Source organism: Myxocyprinus asiaticus, chromosome 34 (genome assembly GCF_019703515.2).
Source record: "Myxocyprinus asiaticus isolate MX2 ecotype Aquarium Trade chromosome 34, UBuf_Myxa_2, whole genome shotgun sequence".
Classification (NCBI taxonomy): Eukaryota; Metazoa; Chordata; class Actinopteri; order Cypriniformes; family Catostomidae; genus Myxocyprinus; species Myxocyprinus asiaticus.
In genome coordinates this window covers 36,209,202-36,223,129 of record NC_059377.1, presented here as the reverse complement: position 1 = coordinate 36,223,129, position 13,928 = coordinate 36,209,202, and the positions used below count along the sequence as shown (strand labels likewise).

At 38.9% G+C, this 13,928-nt stretch overlaps 1 protein-coding gene across 5 annotated transcripts in view; it reads left to right on the top strand.

The window, feature by feature from the left end:
* Positions 1–13,928, top strand: part of LOC127425599 (ubiquitin-associated protein 2-like) — a 40,392-nt gene that overhangs the window by 5,293 nt on the left and 21,171 nt on the right. For 3 of the 5 annotated variants that reach the window (XM_051671746.1, XM_051671748.1, XM_051671745.1), the window contains exons 3-13: positions 1,396–1,473; positions 1,837–1,947; positions 2,135–2,321; positions 3,867–3,962; positions 4,059–4,104; positions 9,381–9,425; positions 9,935–10,041; positions 10,217–10,276; positions 10,415–10,467; positions 10,886–10,965; positions 11,144–11,321. In XM_051671746.1, coding sequence (XP_051527706.1) covers positions 1,396–1,473; positions 1,837–1,947; positions 2,135–2,321; positions 3,867–3,962; positions 4,059–4,104; positions 9,381–9,425; positions 9,935–10,041; positions 10,217–10,276; positions 10,415–10,467; positions 10,886–10,965; positions 11,144–11,321 — 1,041 coding nt within the window. The remainder of the gene's footprint in view (positions 1–1,395; positions 1,474–1,836; positions 1,948–2,134; positions 2,322–3,866; positions 3,963–4,058; positions 4,105–9,380; positions 9,426–9,934; positions 10,042–10,216; positions 10,277–10,414; positions 10,468–10,885; positions 10,966–11,143; positions 11,322–13,928) is intronic. The other 2 variants (XM_051671749.1, XM_051671747.1) reach the window with 1 other exon arrangement.

Genomic DNA, 13,928 nt, shown 5'->3' with positions numbered 1-13,928 from the left:
TATGTAAATACCTGTAAATAGTACAAATTATGCAATTAAACAATACAAATATAACAAAATATAATATATGCAATATTATATTTATTGATAAAATACATTGATTTGTTAATTTTTAAAAAGCTAAAATGTGACAATGAATAAAATATGATTAGTAAAATGTATATTTTCATATTGTAACAAGTTAGAAGGTATAATTCACAGAATTAGCTGGGCGAGAATTTATTTCATATGTAAGCAAAAGGAACATTATAACTGCAATATACCCATATGAATTGATGTTTAATCCGAATCGAGAGCTCGATGCAAGATGAATGTTATTGATTTTGCTGAATGTAAAAATTTCAATGCTGGAAAAACCCTTTGATTCTGTCACGCGTGAAGTCCTGCCCACTGATAGATCCGCGCACGCAGATATTTACGTATTGTGATATACAAGATAAAGCAAAATCTCTATTGATTGACACTTTGTATTGTCGGCATATGTAGTTATATCGTTCAGCCCAACCTTGAAACACATTCAAATAATCAGAATCATAAAGGCCGTTATTTGCAATGTATTCTTGCACACAAATGCAAGGAATTTGAATTTGGTAACAGAAGTTTTCAGTACTTAGAGACACAACAGCTAAACAAAATATGTACAAAGGGGGGACAGACAAAAAATTCACATGTGCACACGTACATTAGTATTCACTAGATATTGTTATCTAGGGAAATTTCAGACTAACCGTACTGTTAAATGTCAGATTGTACACAGCTCTGATATTATTTTGATTTGACCCTAGTTTTGGAATATGTACATGATGCCAAATTTAGTTTAATTGGTACAAATAACACAAGCTAACCAGTATCCTTCATGCATTAATTTGAAGGTATAGTTATTTAAGCTTAGAATGAATGGTGCATTGAGGCTATAATGAGGTTGACTGATTGTCAAAGGAAATCATTAGTGTGTGTGTGTGTATGGGTGAGGAAGGGTTTCAGCTTGAACTTCGATTCACTCAGGACTCTGTCAGCATCGTACATTCATAGAAATTATGCAGATTCACAACTGGATGTGACAGAGCTCTTAGAGACCCGCCCCTGTTGATTTCTCATCTTTGTGTTCTTTGAACTTTGCATGCACAGAGCCTTTGTATGACTGCCAGTAGTCTCTGCACCAATAAAACAATATTTAAAAAAAAAAATCATTAAATAGCTTCTCACTGTTTCTTGTCAAACAAATACATAAAATGACTCGTGACACAAACTAGTATCCGTTTCAACCATATTAGACATTAAGTAAATGATGATCAGTGCATTAATAAAACCAGGAACGTGTATTAATCAATTAAATGGGGGTCGATTTTGATTTCATGTTGACTTTAACCATGCCCTGCTTTTTTGTCGATCCAGGCCACCGCTGAGCAGATCCGACTCGCGCAGATGATCTCGGACCATAATGATGCAGACTTTGAGGAAAAGGTCAAGCAGGTGAGATCTTCAAGATGATAATGCGACACAGATCATTAAAGTTAAGGGCAAGAACATATGTCTTTTTGTGATGAGTGAGAAGCAAGTCATCCCTTTGTATGCCTGGCTCATGGGAATATGACAAGTTCTGCTGTACCCTCACCCCATTTGCAAATGGTGCAACCCATTCTTCTCCAATTTAAAAGTTATGGGTTATAACGAGCTTTTACTTGTCCTGTTTCCAAAGCACTTTCATATGCAGTCAATAAAGCTGAAGTCAACTCATGATGTTTCCATCCTCTTCTTACCTTTAACACGTGTGGTCTAGGAGGTTGTACACCCACTTGGAACTAAGGTGCGTCTTGTTGCTCTTCTCCTCTTTAGTTGGTGGACATCACAGGAAAGGATCAGGATGAGTCCATGATAGCGCTGCACGACTGCAATGGAGATGTAAACAGAGCCATCAATGTCCTGTTGGAGGGCAGCCCTGACACTGTGAGTTCAGACTCATGTTTATAGGTTAATTATGGGGGGGTTTGTGTGTATAAGAGATTAGTGGTCGATTTAATGGTATCAACAGGGCACAATAAAATGTTATTAGTTTTAGCCCTTATGTGTTAGGGGAAAAAATGCCCCCCCCCCCTTAAACCCTGCACTAAAAAATTTTCCCATTGCTCCTCAGGACTCTTGGGAGATGGTTGGAAAGAAGAAAGGAGTGTCAGGTCAGAAGGAAAATGCACAGACAGATGGAGGAGATGAAGGGAAGGATAACCGAGAGAGAGGTGGAGGAGGGGGAGGAGAAAGAGATGTGGCACGCCGTAGAGGTGGGGCCCCGCGGAGGGGTCGTGGAGCCAGCCGCGGACGAGAGTGTGAGTGGAGAGTTCACCCACTTCACAGAATTTTCTTCTTTCTCATTTGAAATCAACATTCTTGCCTTGGAGTCAGGAACATCAAAAATGTACAGTATTTTTTGTCACCTAAAGGTTGGGCTTTTGTTTCACATTCAGAGCAGACAGCAGCACACCACAAACCCTTTGCTACTTTTTATAGTGCTGAAGGGAGTGTGTGCTAGAATAAAATTTGAGCTGCTACCGGATGCTCTTCCTCAGTCTCTCACTCCGAGTTCGAAAGCAACATAAGGCTCATACTCGATGTTCGCAGAAGTCTTGCGCTTTGATTGGGATCTGACTCTGGTTAGGAACAGTTTTAAGAGCTGGTAGTGTTAGTGATCATATGATGTAAAGGACAGAGTTTTTTCCTTATTGATATCTATTTAAATCATGTCAAAAACATCACTTGGCCAGATTTAAAGTGTGTAACTGTTTTGAAAAAAGCTGTTTAAAAAAAACAATGGTCATTTTTGCAACTCTGTTTGATGCAAGTGGTGCAGAATTGAAACGTCAGCTTTAAAGGTGCTGTGATTGATTTTTAGCTGTTTTGCTAACTTTCGCAAGACTTGACCACTGAATTAGATCACTCCTTTAACCACACATCCTCTCCCCAAAACCATGCCCTCAGACAGGTGGTGTGATATAAAAAAAAAAGCTGTAGATCTAAATTTCTAGTGAAAAATTAGCCTTTTTCTAGGCTATTAACTTTTTCTGTAGTTTTAGTTTTGTAAAATGAGATCCACTGTGGCTTTGTTGAAATTATGTAGATGAAATTACTGTCACACCGCAGGTAACCATGCTTACAGGTTCTTTTGAGCAGCAGATTTCAGTGGTTGGTATGAGCAGTGTTGCAGCTTTACCAACATTTTAAACATAATGTTAAATGTAAAGTTATTATAAAGGGATACCTATGGTTTGCAGTGAAAATATCCAGTATATGTACTGGTAGGTTATTTCTGAACTATCGGCAAACCAAGTTATAACTCAGTAGGAATATGTCGGAGATGTAACAGGTAGATGAATACAGAATAATTTTGATGTAAACAGTAACTTCATCTATATTACTTGCAGTGCTTTTGCAATAGTTGTGTTTTTATTGCAGTTGGTCACACAACACTAAATTATTGGCTTGCCATTTTGTTTCAATGCTCTTACCATTGAGAGCATTGCACCTTTTGCATCATAGCACAGTCACACTTGGCATATAGCCTTCCTTACTTGCTTGACTTTCACTTTAAAAAAAATTAAAAATAGTTGGAAGCTATTTTTGAGTCTGTATTTGACTGTATGTCAATACAAAAAGAAAGTGCAAGCATTTATTCCATTCGAAGGTTGGGAAAGATGTATTAATGACTTTCATTTTGCAGTGCTTTGACTTCTGGGAAGCCTGAACTCTACAACTTTATTTGCCAGAAGATGGTTTTAGTGGTAGAGCTAATAGATGCTTTAAGGAACAATATCCAAGTTTCTTGTATTCGATGTGTTTCCTCTCCAATCGTTCTGTCCTTTGTTCCTATTCTCCAGTTCGTGGGCAGGAGAACGGGCTGGATGGAACCAAAGCAGGTGGAGTTGTGGGAAGGGGAACAGAGCGAGGCCGTCGGGGGAGAGGCAGAGGAAGAGGTAAGCTCCTACTGCCAATGTTTCGCACCCAGAACAACGAGTACATAAATATTAAGTTTTGGAACTCTGATTTGACTTTGTCTTCCTGTCCTTCAGGTGGTGCTGGCAGGCGAGGCGGAAGGTTTTCAGCTCAGGGCATGGGGTAAGTTTGTGTGTCTCTAAGCCTAAAGTATACTTCGGTTGTGAGGGGAACACTTAACCTATGCCTTCTGTCGAATGCTCAGCCTTTCAAAGAATATTCCATTTGACTGTGCACGCATACACAAACGGTTGGCACACACGCTAAAATGCTATGAGATACTGGACTATTTCTCCTCAGGTGTTTATTGACCTTTTTCAGTGACATCACTTTTTCCTGCAGCCGCCATATGTGACCATCAATGGGAGGAAACAATGGCGGTGAATGGTAAAACGCCCATAAAACGACATCAAGATAAACATAAAAAAATGCTCTGGATCCATGCAAAGTCCCAGGAAAGGTGTATACAGATCTGAGGTCAGCACAAATACTGGCAAATTTGACTTTTGCAGACATTTAAATATATTTTATCCACAATTTACCTCCGTACGGCGGCGAGTCTGTTGTGTGACCGGCGAGTACACGTACCTACCTTTGTATCACCGGAAACATCTCCAATTCAGAAGTTATAAATGTTTGTTGTTTTCTGCTCTGATTTGGTCAATATTACAAAACGTCTGTGATCCCGTCTGTAAGAGCTGCTTTTAACTCATGAAGGACACAGAAACTAATGAGGGAAAGAGAAATCACCTGCTGCCCAGCACTAGCATCAGTTATAAGACTTTACACATCAACACCCTTACTAAAATTTATACCAGTTAACTTTTACAGTTAACTGTAAGATTTTTTTCATTACAACTTTGGAAGTTGTAGCCAAGAAAACCGCGGATAGCACGGATAGTTGGAAACAAGTCATGGGTATGTAAGTACTTTGAATTGGATTAAACTGAAAAATAAATAATTATAATTATAATAATTTTTATAATTATAATTATCTTTATTTATCACACATTATACATTTGCACATATACAGTGAAATTCTTCTCCTGTGTGGTCGTCAGCATGATCCGCAGCGGTCAGGGCTGGGGCATCAGACAGTGCAGGCCTTACGCGAGCTCACGCCCTGGATGATCAGAGGTCTTGAAGTACCTTATTTTGTTGTGGATGTCCCAATGTGGATACTAAATTTGCACTTTTCAGAGAGCTCAAAATATTCCGATTATATTTTGGTTGCGATTGTGTAAAATAGGCACATAATATTGGAATATCGATCGTAGGGCCCTGAATCATATCGTAATCGTATCGCGGCAGACGTTGAAGTGTCAGCAAATATCGGATCGTAGGCCAAGAGAATAGATATAGAATTCTATCATGATGAAACATCCGATTTACACCCCTACTAATTAGTGCAAATAATTCCAGGCACATGAGCAGATTATGCATTTAGAGTATGTGCGGTTAGAAAAATCTGGCAGCACATCATACAGTGATGACGAAACTTTAGTCACTCACCTACTACACATACGCCTAGCGTTCAAGCAAAACTGAAGTATACTTGAGGCTTTAGGGTCCTTCCTGGATTTGCATGTTCACTTAAAACCTCACCTAATAACCGTGTCCTAACCAAGAGCAACAAAGTGACAAACGTTTAAACCCTCTCTCTTCAATGTTAGACCATTTGTTGGTTGCTTAATATCGCCCAGAGTAAGATCTCATTGGTTTAAAGATTGGCTGCTCTTATGTTTTGCAGCATTTTTGCTTTCAGTGTTGATAACATTTACTCGACTTGGGAAACTTGTTGCATTGCACTTGCTTAGGACACAGTGTAAATGAGAAAGGCATGGTCTGGATAATTCCAGTGCTTCATCGCTAAATATATAATCTTGTGCTTCAGAAACTTTGCAAAGCTATGGCATATGAGCAGTCTGACTGACTAGGAATTTTAGCACAAAGTGCTGTTCTTTTGAGTCTAAAGGTAAGAGTGGTGTATGTATGCATTTCTAGTTGACATGTTTTCCATGCAGATGTTTGACAAGGTAAGGACTATAGTGGGTTTATTTGCAGCCATATTGTACAATGCCCAAGTAAAATTTGTCAATATAGTGTATGAAATTATATAAGATCCACTTAAAGGGATAGTTCACCTAAAAATGGAAAATTGTCATTTATTCACCCTCATGTTACTCCAAACATGTACGACTTATTTCTTAGAACAAAAAGAAATGTTGGGCAGAATATTAGGAATTGAAATCCCCAGGCCCCATTCATTTTAATTATATTGAAAAATGAGCAGGGTCATCATTCTTTAAAATGTTTCCTCTTGTGTTTCATGGAAGAAAGTCGTGCAGTTTTAAAAAGACAGTGTTAGAAAATGAAGACAGAATTTTCATTTTTGGGTGAACACTTTTAATGTCTAGTGTTTAAGTGGCATTGTTCCATGGGTGTGTCTCAATCAGCTCCCTAGTTCATTAGTCAGTGCACTGATCAAGGTGTGTCCATCGCAAAATAGTTCCAGTGCACTGAAATGTTCACTCCCTAAAAAAATCCCACAATGCATTGTAAAAAAAACCAGGGAGCATTGTTGCTCACTGTTCCATTACCTGAAACGTCATCAGGTCTTCTGAAGTCTCTCAGTTTGTTAGAAGACGAGCACAAGTGTAAATATTTGATGTCAAAACTTATTTTCTCTTTAAAAGAGATGTTGTTTGTAATGTCTTTCATCCATAATGACCATGAAAGAGAAACAATCTTTAAAATATTACAGTTTTTAAAAGTAGGTTTAAAATACACTTATTTTTAATTCAATGTCATTTATCTTTCATAATAACACTATGTTTGAATATCTCCAAGAAAGTGAACGATGGTATCAGTTATACGGCAATGGTGTTGATTAATAACAGCTGTGCTTGAGTGTGCGAGCTCATTATCTTGTTGCAGGTAATTGAGTCATTAGTGTCCCAATGTTCAGTGGATGAACACCCTTGCCAGTGCCCGAATTCGTGTTCACGATATACTGATTCACAAGCTAGGGAGCTGATTGAGACACACCCCATGTGTGTCTTCATGTTTTTTGGTTTGAAAGATAATAGTTACTAGCCATTTATCTTTGAGCCCGTTCACATGCACACCAATACGGCGATTAACTTTTAAAAATCAGCTTATTTGCAAAATCAGACAGCGAGAGATTTGAAATAGTTATTCTCTGGTTTTGACGTCAAACCAAGAAGAGTTATGCACACAAATCTTGCATACATTGGATAAGCCGGTAAGAACGCTGGTAAAGGTGTTTACATGGAACGTGAAATCCAAGTAGTGGTCAAAAATCTACCCATGTCGTTTGGTTTATTCTTAACAGTTTATGAATGTACACCGATAAAGGAAAGCCGGTTAATGCATTAACATGGCCACATAGACACATTGTTGGCTAATTAAATATAATCTGTGTAAGAACGTGCATGTAAATGGCCACTTTGTAAATTTGGCTAGAACTGTATGTCAGTAATAAAGTCTCTACTATTAAGAGTTGAATTCTGCTTTTTTATATTTTTTATACTGATGTTAAAATTGCAATAACCTGGAGCCTCAAAGTGCTGATCCTATCTAGGCTCATTTTATGTCTCTGGAGTTTGTCTGATTCAGTTAAGGCTTTCTGAATTTTCCTCTTGAGCTGCTGTCAGGCTACTTGACTGGCGCCTTTTGCGTGTGAAGTGTGCGTTTTAAAGTTTGCATGCAATATTGGTTTTAAATTCTTGACCCCTGAATCTCCAGACTACAAGTTAATCCTTGTTTTCGAGTTGCCAAGTCACACCTTGAAATACAGCACAACTAGCCTAGCTGTTTCATTTGAAAGCTCAGTCTTATTGTGTTACACCTGGGGCCGGTTGCACCAGCCATGTGTAAGTCACAACTTGGGCCCTGTTTCCACCTGGTATTACGATGTATTTTGGGTGATCCGATCACATGTGGTCACTTATTGGTTGCTGTTTACACCTGGTCACTTAAATGCATCTACTGTGACCACTTGTGTTCGGATTTGGAGGGGAGGTTCTCCGTTTCATGACGACATGCATCAATCATTATGTCAGTGTGTTACTGCATGATGATAAAGCGCCAAAAAAATACAATAAGCGTGAAAAAAAAACGACGTGCTGTTTCTCAGATGCGGTTGAAATTTAATCTAAGCACAAACGCAACATGTCAAGCAGAATTATCCATTATTTTAGTGGATTAAAGGATTGTATTAAAGGAGCTTGGTGTTCGTGCTTGTCATATGTTATCAGACACACTAAAGATCCGTGAAGCTCTCGTGATTATGTATCAGCTTTTTAACATTTTCCGGTTGGACAGTTATTTCCTTTTTAAAGCCGCTCATAAACAGCAAAGTTTAAACTCTTGTTTTAGCGCAGCGGTGAGGGGTGGTGCTTCTCTGCTGCCAAGACACATACAGGACGGATTAGCGTTTACACCTCAAATGAGATGAACATGCGTTTTTGACCACTTTCATGTGGTTTTTGTGTTCCGATCACAAAATGTTTTAGACCCCGTTTTGGCCTCTATTTAGGGCTTACCGCATGTGATCGGATCACCCGAAACTCATCTTAATACCAGGTGGAAACAGGGCCTTAGTCTATTTCTAGTGTGAATGGGCACCAAGTTATATATGAGCGTTGCACCGTGAAACGTAACCCTCTTGGAATTAAAATGCAATCATATTGAATAACATAAAATGAGCTCATGTTTGCCGTGACAGACTTCTGTCCTTTAGACATATGATGTAGACATTTTACTTTTATGTTTGAGAGGGCACATTATGTAAAAAAAAAACAAACAAAAAAAACGTACTACTTGGCAGCTCTTCTGCGTAAAAAATTTAAACTATGCACTTTCCAGTGTGCATCGCCCAGTGTCACTAATATGCAAGGTTACAAAATATAGAGAATATTAAAGTGAATAAGTATAATTTTTCCCTGTATTAGAGTATTTATCTGATGAACCTTCTTCATTTTAGATATAGTTTCTGAATATTATTTTTTACATATTTAAATAAACTTTATTACCGCTTAGAGTTACAAAAATGGTTTGAACCTCAACAGTAACAAGAAAAAAACTGAGATGCCTGGCTTCTGTTTAGAAATTTGAAGGCTGCTTATTGGATCAATAAATGTAAACGTCAAATTTTGCAACTAAACATTGCTGGTGCAACCCAACCCTGTAGAACAGGTATGGTAGCTAGACTGGCCTTGGATATATAGATAACATGTTAGACTTTCCTTTTAGCCTGACGTTTGCCATAACTCTTAAACGCATGCACACACTCGAGCGCATCTGTATTGACACAATGCACCCCCCTCTTTCAGTGTTGAGCTGCTTGTAATTCTCCCTGTTGTTTCTCCCTAAAGCCAGATTGATAAGGGCCCCAGATATGATTTGTCAGGAGATGAGAGGTGAGTTGAACCCATTTGTTTAAGTGTGTTGGTTTGTTCAGGGTCAAGGGTGAAATAGCTAGTAGCCTGTGATCAAATTATGCGGTGCTTATGACACTGATATCTGCAGTATATTCTGTATGAGCTATAGATATTCTATTACTATTGGCAGCTTAAGTTGTCCACTGGTTTGGTTTCCGGTTCGAGAGTGACTGGCAAGCACGTTTGCATCTCTTGTATAAATGCGCTTAGCTAGTTTTGACATTGGTGTGTTTTTTCAGCTAGTAGAAGAGCTATAGCAGTGATTTTGTTTTCTTCAATTTTTGCATCTTGGTTGTGGATGCTTATTCTGTCTGACTGTCAATGATTGTTAACAACATTGCTTGCCTCATTCACAATGATTCCTCAAATAATGGCCTAAAAATGGACACCAGAGAGGGTTTGGGATGCAAACTCTGCGTGCCTTGTGCATTGAAACATAATGAAGTCTCCCCTTTTTTTTTTTTTTTTTTTTTTTTTTTTTTTATTAGTCTGTTTAACCCAGCGGACTACACTGAGCCAGCCCAAACAGAGGAGAGCTACACAAGCGGAAGCACTTGGAGTAACACGGGCAATCTTGAACCCGAGGATGGAAACAGTGAGTGAAGTCCCTTTTTTTTTTTTTTTTTTTTTTTTTTTTTTTTTTTTTTGTAAACCACTTCTCCAATTTCATAAGTACACACACAATTTAAAAGACGCCTATGTAGTCACTGATGCTCAGAGTTTGTATTTGTGTCTTTGGACAACTCAGACCTACACATCTGTCTCCACAGGGCTTGAGTTTACAGTTGGAGAGGGAACAAGCTATCCCCGAAAGTTTGACTCCACCCCTGGTGAGTATTATTGTAGTTGTAATGGCCTGTCCATTTTCTATGACTGTTTCGCAGATAGTTTGGTCTCTTGCTGTAGTAAGTGAGCTGGATGTTTTTTTTTTTTATATTATTATTTTATTCCTATCATCTTGATCACAGGTGCTTGGAGAACTGCCACAGAAGAGTGGGGTATGGAGGACTGGAATGAAGATGTGAGTATTCTGAGTGAAATGCAACTTCTGGAGCATGCTGTCAATTATCAAAGAAAATAATGATTCATCTGTCTGTAAAACTGAATGGAAGCCTTGTTTGCACAAGTACTTGGAATGATGGCTTATGTGGGCATCTCAATGAATTGAAAAAAATAAGACCGATCCATGGCCTAGTACCTTGCACAGTAGTGCTCATCCAGGTACTGGAAGATAGAGTCTGGTTCGTGTAATTTTCCAGTCCTGTTCCTCCATAATATTCTTTTTCGGCTCCCTATTGATAAAGCAATAAAAACAGTTTTCAAAAAAGAGGTTTGGCTTGGATTGTTTAAAGAAACTGAGAGATTAGTCAACTTATTTGCTGTAAATTTGAGCTGAAATTGTATTTAACTTTAAATGTTCCAATTATTTTTCTCTGTAGTTATCAGAGACCAAGATATTCACTGCCTCCAGTGTGGCATCCATTCCACAAGAGAATGTCACCATTACAGCTGGACAGAGGTACGTCAGTGGCTGCTAACTAAAGACACTTAAAACCACACCAATATATCACCACGTGTGTAAAATAGTCCTAACTCTAAATAAGCCTAAATCTGCTATAGTTTTGGTACTATGAGAACCTTTTATCTTCATACTTTTTTTTTTTTTTTGCCATTTTTTTTGCCATTTTTTTTGCCAGGATTGATTTAGCGGTGTTGCTGGGAAAGACTCCTCCCACCACCACCACCTCTGAAGCAGAGTCTGCTCCACTTGAAGGCCAACAACCTCTGTCCCAGTCTTTGGTGTTCAGCAATTCAAAGCAGAATGCTTCATTGTCCCAGTCCTCCTCCAGTGTTCCTTACAGCCAGCACACCATGGTGAGCCACATCTCAAATGACATGTCAAGACAAAAGCAACATTTGTCTTTATGGGTGCCAAACAGCAATGTACACTGAAGCAGGATTTCGAGGGAAGGGACTTTGATTTCATGACTACACAACATCAATCCCTATAGCTGGGTTTCCATCCTTGTATTTTAATGCAAATTTTGGGATATTGCATAAAAACAGCTGGATGGAAGCATTAAGATGTGAATAAAATCCTTTGTGCTTAAATCCACCTCAAGCGAGCATATATATTTTTAATTTTTGAAATAACTGAAAACAGTTGTACTGCATAAGGACAGATAGAATTTATATAGGAATGTAAATGCACATTAAAAAAAGTCATGACATTGCCTCAAGTCATGTGACTAATTATTTTTTAACTGGACTAACCAGTGAATCAATATTACATTTTTAACGTTGCTCTGGTCATTTTTAAATAACGGTGTTCTGAAAATCCAAAGCCTGCATAGAGTTTGCAAAGAAAAAGGTTTAATACCAACTTGAACTGTGCCGAAGAGCAGGTTTATTGACACTTTTGGTTCATCCGAGACATACAGTATCTGAAAAATATCTTCTAGATCTGAACTAGGGCTGGGCAGTATATCAAATGTTCAGTGTATATAATCAAAATTATTTTGCTGAAAATGTAAGCAATATTGTGAATATCGCAATGATTTTGTTTTTTATTTGGCCATTAAGTTTCATAAAGAGCGTATCGGTAGACTAATTTCACGATCCTTCAGGGATCCTGCACATTTGATCAAAATAGCATAACAATGTTGACATGGTCATATTATAAGTTTAATTTATATAGCGCTTTTCCCAAGCTCAAAGCGCTTTACAAGCAACAACAAACATAAATGCATCAAAACAATACAGTATACATAAACACAACACAGCAATCCTGGAGTCAAACATGTAGTCCGAATAGTCTGAAATGTGGAACAAACAGTTCAAACTAAATGAGCAGTAGTGTAAAAAATTACATGACCAGAGTAGTCCCGTGTTGAGTGGGTGCACCAAGCAATCCGCGTCATCCCACATCTCCCACGCCACAGAGTCAAAACGAGTGCAAACTCCAGAACAGCAAACGGGAACACAGGATGACACCATGCCACGAAATCTCTGTCAGAAAATGGGACCGCAGCAACCACGCCGCCACGTAGGCAGGCCGGTGGAATTGGGTAGGCTAGTTATGACACCGCAGCAGGCTGATTGAGTGGATCAGTCCACCCCTGCGCACTAGCGGGAACCTCGAAAACAGGCGAAAGCCCATTCGAATGAAATCCAAGAATGTCCATTTGATGCGTGTGTGAAATGAAAATAAACTTTCATACAAACAACAAGATCGAACCAAACCTAAGACAAACAAACAGCTCCAATGTAAAGCGGCAGCCAAACGTGTCACTCACACAGGAAGTGACAGCTTTTAATTACATTCAGGTGTACTGAAGGTGTTCCGCGAAGTCTTTTGTTGGTGTACGTATGCACCTTTTCAGATTGGACTGATTTCCTTTTAAATCACAACAAATGTGATTTGGAGCATGGAATGATTGTTGGTGCCAGACTATGTAGTCAAAAACCATGAGACCACATCGCATTTAAGGTGTAAATGCTAATCCGTCCTGATGCAGCTCAGATCAATGAAGCACCACCCACTCATCTTTTAATCAACCACTGCTACAACAAGAGTTTGGGGGTTATGCGTGGCTTTAAAAGGAAATAACCGTCCAATCTGAAAAGGCGCATATATGCACCAACAAAAGACTTTGCGGAACCTCTTCAGTACACCTGACTGTAATTAAAAGCTGTCATTTCCTGTGCGAGTGCTCGTTTGGCTGCTTCAGTACATTGGAGCTGTTTGTTTGTCTTGTTCGAGCATGTTGTTTAAATGAAAGATTTTTTTTTTTTTTTTTTTTTAATTTTGCACATGCATCAAATGGACATTCTTGGATTTCATTAGAATGGACTTCAGCCTGTTTTGAGGTTTCAGCTAGATCGCAGGGGTGGACTGATCTACTCTATCAGCCTGCTGTGGAGTCTCAACCAGCCTACCCAATTCCACTGGCCTGCCTGCGTGACGCCGTGGTTGCATTGGATGGAAATGCCTTGTTGATGAGAGAGGTCAACCGAGAATGGCCAGACTGGTTTGAACTGACAAAGTCTACGGTAACTCAGATAACCGCTCTGTTATTCTGAGATGCGGGTTGGCGCTGTTTTGGCAGCACAAGGGGGACCTACACAATATTAGGCAGGTAGTTTTAATGTTGTGTGTGTGTGTGTGTGTGTGTGTGTGTGTGCACATACACAGGCAGCCAAAAGTTTGGAATAATGTACAGATTTTGCTCTTATGGATAGAAATTGGTATTTTTATTCACCAAAGTGACATTCAACTGATCACAATGTATAGTCAGGACATTAATAATGTGACAAATTTTCAGAACTTCTTAAACTACAAAGAGTTCTCATCAAAAAATCCTCCACGTGCAGCAATGACAGTTTTGCAGATCCTTGACATTCTAGCTGTCAGTTTGTCCAGATACTCAGGTGACATTTTACCCCACGCTTCCTGTTGCACTTGCCATAGATGTGACTGTC